Source organism: Manacus vitellinus, unplaced genomic scaffold (assembly GCF_001715985.3).
Source record: "Manacus vitellinus isolate BGI_N305 unplaced genomic scaffold, ASM171598v3 scaffold_1_pilon, whole genome shotgun sequence".
NCBI lineage: Eukaryota > Metazoa > Chordata > Aves > Passeriformes > Pipridae > Manacus > Manacus vitellinus.
This window is the reverse complement of record NW_021939396.1, coordinates 56084705-56101571: the sequence shown is the minus strand read 5'-3', so window position 1 is coordinate 56101571 and position 16867 is coordinate 56084705. Positions and strand designations below refer to the sequence as shown.

The 16867-nt window shown below is 36.5% G+C and overlaps 1 protein-coding gene across 1 annotated transcript in view; it reads right to left on the bottom strand.

Moving 5' to 3' along the window:
- The window catches only part of DOK6 (docking protein 6), a 268016-nt gene that overhangs the window by 57098 nt on the left and 194051 nt on the right, over window positions 1-16867 (bottom strand). Inside the window, exon 6 of the mRNA XM_029959396.1 lies at window positions 6160-6298. Coding sequence (XP_029815256.1) covers window positions 6160-6298 — 139 coding nt within the window. The remainder of the gene's footprint in view (window positions 1-6159; window positions 6299-16867) is intronic.

The following is a 16867-nucleotide window of genomic DNA, read 5'->3' as shown; positions in this document are numbered from 1 at the left end:
GCCTGAAGACTAACAAGGAGTCTGGGAAAATTCTTTAAAAATTCTCATAGAAAAATCAGAATCAAGAAAAATGTCATTATGTGCTTAATGAACCAAGAACACTATGGAAAATTACTGATACTTCTGGGAATTGGTTTTACAAAACTGAAAACCAAAAATACACTTATGTGAAAAAAAAAAAGAATCCAGCATTCTTGGGTTTGTTGTTAATCTTGGCAAAATTTACAGATAGTCGTGGATAAACTGATCACGGTGGTGTTCCACTGTACCAGGGGAGGCTTAGACTGGGCATCAGGAAATATTTCTTTACTGAGAGAGTGGTCAAACACTGGACCAGGCGTCCTAGAGAGGTGGTTGATACCTCAAGGTAGTCAGTGTTTTAAGAGGCCTTTGGACAATGCCCTTAACAACTTACTTTAACTTTTGGTCAGCCCTGAAGAGGTCAGATAGTTGGTCTAGATGGTCATTGCAGATCCTTTCTGATAGAAATATTCTGTTCTATTCTACTCTATTCAATTCTATAACAGAAAAAAGCTTCACAACACCCACGTGAATCAAGTAAACCATTCACCAACTGTGTATTGCAATAAAGCAGCCAGCTTTTTACAGGGTTATAAAATTTCTAAACAAACATTATACAGCAACATCATACAGTAGTTTCAGATGGGAAGTGTAGAACAATATTGAGCTAAGTATGAATGAATAACTGACCTGAGGCTATACTTTAACTTCCATAAAGTACATGAGTTTATGAATGACTATATGCATTTAGAATCTCAGTACTTGAGCTTATATATAATTTAGAAAGAGAAGAAAACACACTAAGAGACCAATATGTCATGACATGGGATCATCTATGAATGAACTGTAGAATTTTCTTCTGTTTCTCCTTCAGGTATTGAGTCAACTCAAATGCACTTAGGCAGAATTACAACATAAAGGGGCTTTGTTATATTAAGTAAATTGCAGTGCTGAAATGAAGCCCAAAAACATATAAAATGTATTTAACTAAATATTTCATACATTCACTGTGTCAGCAGCATCCACTAGTATTTCCCATACTTCACAACTTGAAAATAATATGTGATAGGCATACCATTGCACAGAGACATAAATAAACCAGTCAAAGCTCTGAAGATGCAGTGGAAAAGGTAGGATGCTTCAAATTGAAACCGTCATGTTAAAATTGAAATTTAGAATGTTTAATATGTCTGTTGATGATGTTCGACCCTGTAATGTTTTTAGTATGTATTTAGGTTGTGATCAGGTTCAAAATATGTGAAGTTATAGATAATACAGACTTGTTTACAAAACAAAGATAAATTAAAAGTTCCCTATTAAACCAATGCTATTTTCTCCAGATACAGAGTTGTTTTTTCTGATCCTAAGACAGTCTTCATTAACCTTCTTAATTCTATTTCCATTCTTATTAATAGTGTCTGACAGCAGTTTATATTTATCCTCTGACCAGTCTTATGAAATACTGCTACCCTCTTCATTTTTTTTCAGATAAGAAAGAGAAAGATTAAACGACTCTCAGGCTTATTTCTTAACCACCTTCCTCTTCAACCTCTCCTTAAGCCCAGTTCCATTGCCTGATATTTGTCTTCTTTGACACATTTATTATTTCCCTCCTAATAATGTTTTTTAAAGAAATAATATAAAAACTCACTGATACTATCTTTTTTTAAATGACAGAAATCTGTCATGATGACTTTTCCACTTACATTAAGTTGAATTTTAAACAAGACTTGTAAATAGTGAGAATAGAAGAAAAAATATACAGACGCAATGTTCATAGAGGTATTTATCTTCTGGGAAATGTTAAAAAGATCACAATCTAAAATGGCATTTTTATAGCTCTGCTGTCTAAAGTAAAACAAGTGTCATAGAAAATTTCAATGATAGTAAGTCATGAAACTTGGGCCATTATCATTTATTCCTGCATTTATACTTCAGTTTTATTCATGTTTGATTAACTTCAGCTGGTTAACATCAACTTTAGTGCTATCTTATTTAGAGTTATTTTTTTACACATTGTAAATTTTTATTCTTTTGAGATTGCATAATAAGTTTTTGCTGGCAGCTCTTGAAAGAAGTAATTTATAGGGCTACAAAGGTATGAGTATTTCCTCAGCATGCCTCCCTCATATGTGGAGTCATAACATAGGAAATCTACAGCTCTTAACCCCCCATTTTATACTTGAACAACAGTGGGGGCAGAAGTTATATCAGGAGTGTTTTCAGTGGAGGTTGAATGGCAGAAGATCAAAGCTGGCATTAGAGAGGAAATCAGGTGTTAAAATTCCAATGGCATGTTGTCACCCTGGTGCAGAGGTTAGATAGACAAGTGCTGCTGAGTACAACTGTTCAGATGCTGATGTGTGAAAACCATCTGAACTGAGATTCTTTTAAAAAAGATCACCAAACCGAACATCATCTCCTGATTGCAAGGAGGAGGATACTCAGTATTTATGTAAGTGAAGCGTTTATGCAGCATGAATTATTCTTTTTCCTTTTCTCCTCAGGACGGGTCAACTGAGAAGATATAATGGTTCATTGCTGCCTGTAAACCAATTCAGTTCAGTAAACCTGCAGAATCCTTCTCCTTTTAGTTAGGTGGTTTTGGGGTTTTCTTTGGCCAAATTAACAAACTGAACTGAACTCACCGAGTCAGATAGGCACCTAAATTAACAGAAAGGAAGATGAAAAGGAGCTTGCAGTCCAGCCTGGGGACAGGGGAGGGTGATAGAGCTGGCTGTTAAGACACTCAGAAATGCATTTTCCATGCTCAACACCACACTACAGGTAGTGGGGACACGTGCTATTCTTGAGGCTAATACTTTTTTTTTTTTCACAGTAATTTCAAGACTGACAATCCAACCAGATTTCTAAACATTACATAAAAAAAACCCAAACAAGGTGGGTAGGGAGCAGAGAGGGGAGGGAGAGGGAAAAACCACTAGATTTGTAAGAATGCAGATTGTTCAGATGATAAAAACAGAGTTGCTGACACTCTCCTATAGGTAACAGAACAGGAAAAAATAATATCATGTAAATAGAAAGACTATCATTGTTCTTTTTAATTAATTTGTTATGTTGAAATTAAACCCACTAACAAAACACTGCGATATTGCCCTCTCTCATGCAAAACAACCACAAAACAGAATTATCATCTGTATTACACTGATTCATCAAAAAAACAAAGACTGAAAAAAGCGGATATACAGATAACAATTTCTCTGAAAAGAATTTAGATTTAAGTACCAGCATTAACCCAAATTTGTTATTGTCCCAAACAAAGCGAGCATAAAACACTATAGCTCTGCCAGTGTAATGTTTCAAACTTAATCAAGAAAACCACCTGAGGTAAATTAGATCACTGTCCACTTTGCTGTAATATTTGAATAAAATCCTGTCTGCTTTGATCTCAGTAAAACTGACAACCAACTCGAATCCACACCTATGTCAGTGACTATTGATCTCATATTTCAGGTCTTTCTTCAAGTGTTATGAAGGGATTATTGAAAGGATTATTTGAAAGGCAAATGAGCAGAAGATGAAAGTGTGCACATGACCGCCTGTTTAAACTGACTGGGCTTCTCCTGCTCAGGGTGACAATGAGGCAGACTTGGTGCTGTATGAACTGCCACAGAACAGAATTTTGTTTCCAGTCCACGCACTAATGGGAAGAATTAGTTTCCTTCTGAAGTCTCTCTTTTATTAACATAGTTATCCAGCATGTTACCTAGCTTGAGCAAAAGATTTCTTAGCATTAAAACGAATTTATTGTTTAGCATTCAGAAACAGAATTTTTGTGTGCTGAGACGTCCATAAATGGAGTAAGTGTGGCCTGTGGCTGCCTGCAATACCTTTATCTGATAAGTCTCTGGTGGCAGTAACTAATTTTACCTCTTTTCTTCTACCAGAATTTGTTTCTGGGGGTTTTTTTGGTGTGTTTTGTGAGTTATTTTTTGCTTTTTTTTATTATTAAGGTGATGTACTTTGTATATTCATTATGAAAATTAACCATTATCTATATAGTTCATCAAGGTTGCTCCAGTAAAAAAAAATCACTGAAAGACACTTATGGCAGCTAAATCCCTGATTTAAAATATACTTTTACCTGCATTTTAATTTCAGATTTTATGGAAAAAATATACATAGGTTTTGGTGAAACTGTTGGAATTAGATATTGGAGAAGCAATTATACTTGATAAAAGCTATGTAATATATACTTAGTCTATTTGATATCTTCAGGTTTTGTTTCTAATATGAATGCAAGTCAAATGTTGCAGATGACACAGATGACCCCTTAAATGTTCATTACCGTGTCAGTCAGGAGCAGCGGAGTTTCTAAATTCAAGCTAACATTAGCTTATTAGTTGAAGGATAAAATCAGGCTTTTCAGCCTGTTTAACACAACCCACAGTTTCCATGCAGCCTACAGTAGCCTATGTGGGCCTCTACTTATCTCCCTCTGCAGATCACAGTGCAGCCTCGTTCAGGAGCCAAGTACATCTTACACTGTGTGGCTGATGAGTCATTTCTATTTCTCAGCCTGCTCTCGGAGTTTGATATTACGCACCATATGGCCACAGCCTTCATAAATGAGGTTTTAAGGAAGTCATCCGATGGCAGAATGGAAATGGCTTCGCTAAGCAGCAAAGCTGATAATTGACAGGAAGAGCTGAAAGTGATGGTTCCGTGAAAGAAAAATCCTCTATGATCCTGGTCTAAGTTCTTTGGCAGCATGAAAATGTCCTAATTTCTCTTACTGGTGTGGACACTTTAAAAGCAAACATACTTATAATGGTGGTTTTTCATGCTTTTTGACTATTATTCAATCACTTTTTGCCCAGTAGAATTCAGTTATTTCTTGCCAGCCCTTCTACTACTTCACATGCACTTACACTCACTCCATCTTGTGTTAGGCTTTCCAGTAATTGCTCCTGTATCCCTAAACTTATTGTAATCTTGATTGTGAACTCTCCTGTTCCTGTGTTTTATGGCCAAATTTTGTCATCTCAGCTACTATGCAAATGCTCCTACTTTGGAGGAAAAACTCATCTATCTTTCTCCATAAACCACCAAAAAATACCTTTTTATGGCTTCTCAACTCAGATTTTTCTTACAGACATGCAGAGTCTGAGAGGAACATTCAACATAAGAGATTTGTGTGGAAATCTAAGTATTTTTCAAGTTTATTTTTCAGTGAATAGAGGAAGATAGACTTCTCTGAGGAGTAATTAGGAGAAGTTGAACATTGGGGTCTAAGGTTGCTCTTAGCAAGAGTCTTTGTCTTATGACTGTGAAGAAAATATTTTGACACTTGTGGATTGTGGGGGGATAGGATCATGAGGGAAGGAAGGAAGAGAAGGTCACTGGAAATGGTACAATTACCCTCAAATCCCTTTCCAGGGAAGAAGATACGTGGCCATCTGAGAAGAAAAGCGTGCAGACCAGGTTCCCTGGCCTCCTCATATATTTCCTTTCTGGTGAATATAAAGATACTTTCAAAGCACAGTTGAAAGGTAGCTTTCCAGAACGATTGTTAAAGACCATTTCTACTTCTAAGAACACAGAGAAAACTTTTTTTCTTACTGTCTTAAAAAACTCCAAACTTTTTGCTAGTAGTCATTTAAACATCACTTGCGCAAATTTGAAATTCTGAACCACTAATATTAAAATAGGTCTTTTTGAACTAACATTGCATTGCTGCTTATCATAACGTAGGGAAAATAATTTCTTTCAGGCATTAACAACAACCGAACACTTTTGCTGTCACCTAGCGAGTGTTTATAGTGGTATTTTTTCCACCTGTGAGGCCATGAGGCACAATTAACACTCATTCATCGATAGTCAACACACAAAGGCTTAATCTTTGAGTAACAGAGCCACAATTTTAGAGAGGGTGACCATGGATCTCATGTCTAATGGTATCCACTGTTCCAAAAAAGTCACCAACAACAGATCATTGTCTTACGTGTGCTGAAGATACCTGACCATGAAAATACATAAATCTGAAAGTCTGTTCTGTCTTAGCCACACAGCTAATACCATCACTGCAGCTGAATCAACAGACTGCTGTTACTCCATAATTCTTTGGTTTATTACCAATTTTTATACGGTTAAAGTTTTTTAGTGAAAGGACCTTACCCTTGCCTTCTGCTCCATTTCCATCATTAATCTTTCATGTTGTTCTGCTATTGCCAGTGTTGCAGAATGGACTTTCTGATATATCATTTCTCCTTCCCGTGTTTGAAACGTGAACAGCCCTTCTCCTGTGTCACACATCCTGCAGGGAGATTTAGGCAAAATGGAAAGAAAAAAAATGAATACTGTGTAATTTTTCCTAACTACTATAAGAAGTACACATCTCACAATGGAAAATGTCAACTTTTGTAGTTAAACTCTGAAATTCCAAACATTTGCAGTTATTCTTATAATTGGAGACAGAAAAATCCCAAGAGATGGGCAGAACTTCATGAATGTAATCTTTAAATTCATTTTTAGTCATCGTCTGGATAGTGAAAAGCAAGTTTAGCATAGAATAAAAACTTGAGGTAAGAGTCAGTTATTACCAGCATTTTTCCAAATGTCTGCACTGGTGAGTGGGAAATAAATTTAATTATTTTAATCAACTGATGCCAGAAGAGCATAGAACATCATGACTTTGAAAATCTGACATTTTAAAAGAACGTTGACCAATTAAAAATTCTATTATGGTTAATTATTACAAAGAAGCTGTATGGAAAGACAGCGTTAAAAGGGTTAAATTATAACTATCTCAGTGCATTTATGTGAGGCAACATCAAAAGCTATGTTGATAATTACAAAAGCCATTCTACAAAAGTCTATTTGAGAATGGGAGTAGTATTTCTGTCATATAAGAAGATAAATAACGAAAAAAATCCTCCAGAAACAAAATTTACTTTCTTCTTTTGAGAGAGCAACTGCTGCTATCCTTATCTGTGGTATAAGTGGGGTATTATTTTGAGAAAGAAGAGTAGTACTGGGTGATACAGGAAATGGGAATAGAGAATAATGTTAGATTATTGTTGGAGGGTGTATATGGTGTTAAAGAGTGCTGCAATTTGATGGATTTATATTAGTAGTTCCATCATATTAGCAGTATCTGATTTCTGTATTTTTATCGACTTCTTGCAATTTTAGAAATGGAACTTAAAAAATCCTTTTTATTTGGCCTGATACTTCCAGTAAAGATTTTCAGTTATCTGTGATAGAAAATTGTTGACTTAGTCACCGATGTACACCATGCTTCAACAACAGGAGGATTTAGATTTGCCTAAAACACCAGATTACTTTAATGTTTTGGATGTTTATATTATTTTTAGAATATCGAATTTTGTTAATATCTCAGCACCTTCAGCATGGTCCCAGAAAGTCTGAAACATACAGAATTACAAAATAGTTTATTAAAATATGTCCCAAATAGTCTAACATATCTTTAGAATTTGTATCCCAGATTCTGTATGATTATTCATACACTGAATTTTACAAAATATTTTCACATTAAATTAATTAATTTTTGTATATATATATACATCTCCTTCTATATTACATGCATACACACACACAATTATATTTCAGTTTTTAGGAAATGGAATAATTTTTTTCATGAGACTTATCTTTTTGTCAAATTAGAATACAGCTTCCTAAACAATTTTATTTCAAAAGTCATCTTAGCAGGACTGTTGAGCTGCTAAGGGACTGCTGGGGTTCAGCAGTTGCTTTTGATTTCAAGGTTGACCAGTGAAAATAAAATCTTATTAACACTTACAAAATGTTTCCCTGTTCACTGGAGGAGACATGCTGCTGTGAGCCTCCTACAAAGAACTTATGCATGCCTGTGTTTGGGAAGAATAAAAAGTACTGGAGGCAGAAAGAGTAAACAGAGGTACTTCTGGAAAATACCTGGTGCAAATACTTACAAATGATCAACTGAGTGTTGAAAAGAAAGTCATAGTCTTAAAAATATATAATTAATATTATCCATATTGACATTATCCATAATTCTGGAATAAAACCCAGTTTTCTTCATTGTAAGATGTAAATAAAATATAATTCATTTTGTAGACAGGTACTACTTAATCAGTGTTAACATGATGTGCCAATTAATAGATTAAAACAAAAAAAAGGTTTTGTATTAAATTCCAATGGAGATCAAGATCCCTGCTGTAAACATTTAAGATATTTTATAACCTTAGCCACAGTCCTCCAAAGAGCTTCTGGTAGAAATAAATTGTCTCCAGAGCTTTGTGACATTATGGCAACAGCCTTTCATATCCCTCAGGGCATCATATAGCTGGTACTCTGCTTTTGTGTGAGAAGATCTTAATAAAATTCAAACAGCATGAAATGGAAAGTCTGGAAAAAATGATGGGGTTTCAGAAACTGAAGGAAAATATGATCTTTTTGTTGGTTTCAGAGGATGCAAAATCCTACAGGGATAAAAACAAGGAAGTGGACAACTGGGCATGATTAAAATTCAGGACTTAGCTGTATGTTTTCAGCATGCAAACCCCAACCACCACTGTTGCCGATCAGAGTAGGGTCTGCACTGCCTATGTGGGCCCTGGTGAAGGCAATGGTGTGGGCTGTGGCATTGCCCTGGCACCTGACCCACCACTCAGGACAGTGCTGCAGGGCCCTGCTTCCCAACCCCAACAGGTGGCTGCGGTGGACATGTCATGCCAATGTTGGAAAGCTGTTGATGGTAGCCTTCCCCTGTGGGCTTCCCTGGCTAACAACAGATGATGTGCACACAGCTGCTCAAAACTGAAGGTGGAGGAGAATTGTGGGCATCATTTCTTAAAGTGCTGAATTCCCCTAACTTGCTTTGAAGTTTAACAGGACTTGAAGCCCCCCAAAATGAAGCAGTTGTTATCTGGCACATTTGAGCCAGGCAAAAGCAGAAAAAATTGTTAGCATAAAACTTTCTTTCATCTGTCTAAACTTATTATTAATAATCTGTCTCCCAAGGAGATGAATCCCTTTACCAGAGTAAAGTTTTCCTGTTCAGCTCCTCGTAACACTATTCCTTTGATCAGATGAAAATCTGAGTTTAGACCTTCTAGTCTAGTCTATTCTAGTCCAGTTAGTGTTGTCTTGTCTTTTTTCTGTTCTATTCTTTTCCAGTTACAAATCAAGATCAGTAGCATCATTAGGGTTACTCTCAGTCTTTCTAGAACAAGGAAACAGACTAAAATAGAAGCGCTCCTAAGTATGATGGAGATGGGGACAGGGAAAGGGGTAAGTGTGCTCTCCTAAGCTTAAGGGTCCTGCCAAAAAAGCAGAGGACCTTTACTCATCTGGCTAACAGGAATGGACAAGTCCATGAGCTGAAACAAGACTTCTTGTCTTGTTCTATTTATAGTCAAAACATAGTCAGTAAACCAAAACCCCATTTTCTCCACAGCCTTCTTAGATGCCAGATAACTGTCCATATAAAGCTTCAATTTCAGGTTTAGCCATGCTAATGTGTTGCTTTATTACAAGTAAAAATTAAATAATTGTGGGAAAATTCAAATTTCTCTATGTTCAAAGAACACATGGTCAATCAGTTGCCAATTTAATAGCATTTTCATAACTTTTACATGCCCTAGAATCACTTTAGAGAAAAGGCAGGACAAAGGTGTGGACCTCTTATTTTCCTGTACTGTCACAATTAAGCAGTGCAGCTCTACCAACTCAGTATGACCTTCACTGTCAAAAAAGTCAATGATTTTGTATAGTTTAATTTTTTTATGAGAGACTTACAATCTGCAGGGGCTTGAAAAATGCTGATCTATTTCTGTGTTTTTCAACTTTAAAACAGGGATGTCATTAACCTATGCTTTAGAATATTTAAGGATTCAATGCATTAAAATGTATGAAGTCCTTTGACTGAAATAGGAAAATGTGGGGTTTTTGCCTGTATTATTAGAGAATGATATAACAGGATAGACAATGACACCAGTAGATAAACAGTGTTGCAAATAATTGCAAATTTTTTAATTCTTAAAATACTGCAACAGCTTTTCACAATCGTCATTGTTAGTAGATCTGGCTCAAGAGCCAGGAGAAAGAATAGTGATAAGGTGAGAGCTAAGCTTGTGGCCTAGGACAAGCTGGATTCAGAGATCAACAGTGAAATCTCTTGCTTTTATTCAAGGAAAAATTTCTGTTCAAGTCAAAAAGGTTTTCCCACCACTATTGTCAGATTTTTTCAACATTTCCCAAATTCATATAATGGTTTCCCACTGCCTCTGCTCACTATGTAACTTCAGTCTTTTAGATCAGAATCAACGCTATGTATTAACCTTGTAGAATTCCCTTCAAAACGGAAACTGTTGACTTGACTTGACCATCATTTAAAAATAGCACTTTTTGCTGAATAGCAGTTCATGCTATCATGTCATGATTGAAGTGTCTTAAAAGTTTCATAGTGCAATATTCAGAAAACTGCATGAGAGGATAATAATTTGACATCTCAGCTTCATTTCACTATTTTGGTTAAGGATAAAATGCATTTTCATGATAATGAAGGTTGTCTGAAAACTGAGATGCCCAGAAAAATTATTTCCTTGTTTTAAAATAAAAGATAACTTGCAACTGTAAGGAGAAAAATTTTAGCTCTTCATATATTTACATCTAATTTTTACCAACAAATAATTTACCAAATGTTTACCAACAAATAATTTAGGATTAAAGAAATAATGTCTGATTTCTATACTCAAAAATGTATCAAATTACTTAAAAGTAACTAAAAAAGGAACTCAAATAGGAACTGGAAAAACATACTAAAAATGTTTACTGTTAATAACTGCTACTAATAACTACAGCTATTAATAACTAATACATAATAAATAACCACTATTTTAGTTTAGCATTTCTAGTTCTTGAAATAAAAATGGCCTTTAAATTTTTAAATGAACAGATCATGAATAGGTATTGTCCAGTAATCAGAGTGCTAAAAGTTACCAGTATGAAGCTGGATGCAATTACTGTTGCATACTCCACGCGGTGTGTGGGAAAAGTGATTTGTTTAAAACAGTGGAGCTGTTTACTCAGACACTTCAAGGAAATTAAGTTCACAGAATCAAAGAATCACAGAATAGTTAGGGTTGGAAAGGACCTCTGGACATCATTTAGTCCAACCTCCCTGCCAAGGCAGGGTCAACTAGAGCAGGTTACACAAGAATATGTCCAAGCGGGTTTTAAATGTTTCCAGAGAGTGAGACTCCACAACCTCCCTGGGCAGCTTGTTCCAGTGCTCTACCCTCAACCTAAAGAAGTTCCTCCTCATGTTAAGGGGAAAGTTCTTGTGTTTATAGCCATTGCTCCTCATCCTGTTGCCAGGCATCACCAAAAAAGTCTGTCACCATCACTTGGTACCTGTCTTTGAGATATTTAAATGTATTGATGAGATCCCCTCTCAGTCTTCTCTTCTCTTGAATAAATAGGTCCAGCTCCAGCAGTCTCTCCTCATAAGAGAGATGCTCCAGATCCCTAATCATCCCTGTGGCCCTCCACTGGGCCTCTTCCAGTAGCTCCTTGTCTTTCTTGTACCGAGGAGACCAGAACTGGACATATGGCCACTAACAGCTGAGTAGAAGGGGACAATCACCTCCCTCAACCTGCTGGCTGAGCTCTTCCTGATGCACCCCAGGATACCATTGGCCACTGACTACAGGCCTCCAACTGGATTCTACTCCGCTGTCACAATCCTCTGAGCTCTGCCACTTAGCCAGTTCTTGATCCACCTCAGAAATGCTTAATTAGCTAGTGCTTATTTCCTCTATGCTGAAGAAATGGTCAGATCCCACATATGAGACCAGACCTATTACTCTTAAGATGAGCAGTAAATAAAAGTCAGCCTTTCTTTTAAAGGCTTGAAGCTGTGGCTGCCAGTCATGAAAAAACTAATTGGTATGCAGTATTTAACTCTGAACTGAGACACTTATTTCTTGTGTTGCTATAGCTTTGATTTTCTAAAAAGTGGTGAAAACTATAGCAATTTTTGACTCCAATTTAATTAGATTATCAGTGGAGACACAGGAACACTATCTCTCTTGTGGATATCTAACTTTTATTCTTTCCTTGTTTGTTGTTAACTTGAGTTAAGCCATTTTGACAGAAATCCTGTTTGTTCTTTGTGTGCGAGGAAGATACACACAGCATACACTAAAGACAGGCCAGCCAAACAGTAGACCTCACTATAAAATGAATGCAAAGCTTCCCTGAGGGTCCAAATTCTTTGCTCATTCCAACCTTCAACAAATTTTAGCTTGCTTACTTGCCAAAGTTGTTCTTTTCCGAGAAAACAAAAAAAAAAACTAAGGAAAGCAAATAAACTCTTTGTGGCAGGAGCATTTTTAGATAAAAAGCTCTCTTTATACCTAGGAATACTTATCAAGAAAACTAAAAAATAAACTATGTCTATTTTTAAGAAATTGTAAGTCAAATTCTATGTAGAAAGGATAGAAAAACAGAGGAAGAAAGAAGAAAATGGTTATAAGCATCCTAACTTACTACAGAGCAGGCTAAAAAGGGATATATGGGGGACGCAATAAGAAAAAAGATAACTACATAAACATAATATGTACGGGATCTAGGAAAGGTCTATGGGTGAAGCAGAGAGAAGACAATTAACAGGAAATGTGTATGACGTGTAATTTATTCACATATACGACTGACAACAGCCGTGCTTAGAGAGACCTGAAGTTGGAGCAAGGTCAGTGAAAGCTAGGAAAAAGTCCTGTGAAAAATATGTGAAAGGAAAATGAAAATCAACAATGTGAAGCACAGAAATGATACAAAGGGTGACATTCAGAACAAATAGACAGAGACTCTGAGTGTGGTCTGTTATGCATTCCTTATGGGAATAATGAGTTAAACTTGCTGTCAGCATTTTAGAGTTTTATCTGGAGTGTCAAATGGATATCCTGGCCATTTTATGACCTGAGAAGCAAATACTAAAATATTCTGATATACGAGGCATCTGCCTGCCCCCTTAATGACGGTTATTTACTGGCAAGAAAATACAACATGAAAAATCAATTATGCATGATAGCTACTAATTGCCAACTATAGACATTCCTCCGTACTTTATTGTCTTGTTATTGCACTTAAGCTGAGGTGAGTAACTTTCCACTGCTCTTGAACATGCTCATGAGATATAGATAGTGGAATCTCCTTGAATTTGGCTCGAGTTAGTACAAGGAAATTCAAGTATTACCGCACCTCTGATATGGCTCAGTAACTTGATCATGGAGCTTAGCCATGAAGATTTGTTCAAGGTCAGATCTTGTATTTCTTGAGTCATCCTCAGTGTTTTCAAATAAATGAACTAAAGGATTTCTATGCTATAAATGTAACTTTCCTACCAAGACAATTAATGGAAACATTTTGCAATTTTGAGAAGGAAAATGTTCACAGATGGAGTGGAAATGAGTGATGATGATTTGTTCCCAGATAGGTGGAACTCCACCACTCAAAAGAATCCAGCAGTCCTTTCTTCTAATATTTCCTAGAGACTCTTAATGCATTCCAAGTTGCAAATCTTTTTAAGATATTATATGCAGTCATGGCAACAAAAATCCCATGTGCTAGTCTGATGAATACGCTGCTAGTCTTTCTAAGAAGAGATATGATACCCTAAATATTTTCCTTCTTATAGGGAGAATTTGTGTACGAATAGTATTTTTTCATTATAAGATTATTGCTTTTCCTGCCTAAACAAAAAGACCATTTAAGTGGTATAATACACCAGAAACAAAAATTTTCTCATGAAAACATGTTTTTCTTTGTTTCGTCAGACAGGAGAGATTTCTGCACAGTACTACTGGTAATTATGCCTCTTGGGATACTTCTTTTTCTCATTGCCTGTGCTGTCTCTACACTCACTGTCTCTGTAATGCCCTCTGTGGCAGCACATTTAGACAAGTGGGGCATGTCAGGGACACCAAACCCATTCCTACATGTCAGATGCTTTCCACTTTTTGCTTAACGGAAGTGCAGAAAGCAGGCTGTGAATTTCTCTGGACTATATGAATGACTGTTCACTAGCACTGTAATTCTTTATTTCATTTACACAGGCTTTATCCCTGTCTATCATAAGATACAGTGGAAAAAGACATATTTTAGTTTTTTTCCTTAGGTTCAGTTTTGATAAGAAGGAGGATTCTGTCTGGGACTTGTTTTTGTCCACTAAACTATCCCATCTCTTATCATTAAAATGTTCTTGTTTATACTAAATTACTTTGATGTACCAGAATAAAATTAACTAGTGCTGAATAGTTAAGGATAGTAAATAATTCTCAATGTTAGTTACAGTATAAAAAGCAGAAAAGTGGGCTTTATTGAACTAATGCATAAAAGGTAGAATGTGGAGATTGACAAGCAATTATGAAATATATCCATGCGTAATAGCAAACATGCTGTGCAAAGGCTCTGTTTAATATGTCCTAGATCCTAGAAACTAAGCTATAGTGTGATAGGTTGACCCCAGGTGGACATCAAGTGCCCACCGAAGCTCCTGTATTGATCCTCAGCTGGACAGGGGAGAGAAAATATAAGGAAGGGCTCCTGAGTCACATGTTGTTTCTGTTGCTGCTTCCTTCTCAGGAACAGGACTCCTCACACTCTTCCCCCACTCCAGCACGGGGTCCCTCCCACAAGAGACAAACTTCTCCTATGTAAAACCTTCCCATAGGCTGCAGTCATTCACCAATTGCTCTGGCATGAGTCCCTTCCGCAAGGTGCAGGTGGATATCTGCTCCACTGTGGACCTCATGGACTACTGGGAGCCAGGCTGCCTCACAGTGGTCTTCACCACAAGCTTCACGGGGAATCTTTGCTCTAGTGCCTGGAGCACCCATGCTCCCCTGCTTTCTTCACTGACCTTGGTGTCTGCAGGGCTGTTTTTCACATATTCTGACTCCTCTCTCTGGTTGCAGTTGCTGTTGTGCAGGTCCTCCCCCCCTCCTTCTTAAATACATTATCCCAGAGGGGCTACCACTGTCACTGATGGGCTTGGCCTTGGCCAGCAGCAGGTCTGTCTTGGAACTATCTGGCATTGCCTCTGTTGGACATGGAAGCTTCTGGTAGCTTCTCGGCGAAGCCACCTCTGTAGTTCCCCTGCTACAAAAGCCTTGTCACACAAAACCAATACACCCAATATCCAAGACATTTGTTTTTCACCACTAGAAGAAATATTCTGGAGTCTGAGAAGTTGAATACAAATACTTTACTACAACTCCATTTTTTGTTTCTTCCTGCATAGACTAATTTCATAAAACATGAGCTAGACATTTTGATGGGGACAATTGAACTGTGCTGTTTGTGCTTCATCAACTTTAAATAAGAAATATTCTAAGTTGCACAAGCAACCCTACAAGCAATACACACCCTCTTGTGTCAGTATTCAGTTCATATTATTTAAGAAATTAATGTAGGTAATTAATGCATTTGTATAAGCAAAACAACCTTTTGTCAATGGAGAGTTTTGACAATGCAACATTTTCTTTAAAGAAAAAGTCACATTTATTAAAAAAAAATTGCTGGTGTTCTTAAATACACAAGACATTTGCAATGTTGACAGTTTAAGAAATAGAACGAACATGAAAATGTTGTTAGATAATTAGTTCTGTTAGTTTGTTAAGCTCAGGTCTTGTTGATAATGATAATGAAATACTATTTAAGAGCATCTTGGACGAGTATCTATTCTTACCAGGTTTGTGAAAGATAAACCAAGAACTCGTATATTACTATTATCATTTTGGTACAGAAGCAGACGTTATGGTTGGCTGCACAACACACTAATGAAAAACATTGGTTTGATAAAAATAAAGAGATTGTAAAGACTACCGTTAGCTAAATTTTTCTGACTAAATCTTTTCAGTCATCATGGTTTGACTACCATTTTTCATCTCACTTTTGAATGAGAGAGATACAAGTTCCAAGACCTGGAAACTGGGATCATATTCAAATACAGATATTTGCTACAGGACTCCTGCAATCCTGTTAAGAGCTATTATTCCCCGATGAAGACAAATACATCCCATAAAAATAGTACTCAGTTTCTTTCAGTGTCTTTATTAGCAGAACATAGGGGAAATACCATTAATCTACATGAATACCTTTGACAAATGCAAAAATGTTAGATATAAAACCCAAATAATACTGGTTAAAATAAATGATAGTGTAATAATACAGGAGCCCTGTGGCAGCACATCACTACTTGCTATAACAAAAGCAATAAAACTTAGTGACCCAAGATCTTTATTTTCTTTGTTTTTCCTTTTTTATTTTGGAGCCCTACAGTCACTGTTATGTTTGAGACTACTCCTTGCCCTGGGTGTTTGAGATGGAAATCCTGTCAGATGACACTAGGGTCTGCATAAATTCTGAACACAATGGGACTTAATTCTGAACTTAACTCAGTTCTCTCTCAGGAAGTAACTTTTTTTTAAGAAGACATTTGCCAGCTAATAAATGTTAGCATAGTAACAGCCAGGGACTGAAATTGCATAGGTATATATGTTAATTTTACTTCATCTTTGAGGAACTTGGTAGGCTTGGACGCCATGACCCTGGACAGTATTGTAGAATTGCCAACAATATTTGGAGTACCTGATTGTGCGTAATCTAAAAGTTAAAAAGACTTGCTCCCTTCCAACCTTACCCATTCTGTGATCCTGTGGTTCTAATTCTATAATAAACACCAGTTTTGCATCTGCACATGTCTATAAATATGATACTAAGTATTTAACATTTTAAATCATTTACAAGTGCATTTGTTCTATAATGCCTCATTAAGCTCTTGTCTATGCATTGAATGCTATTGGAAACAAATTGCACC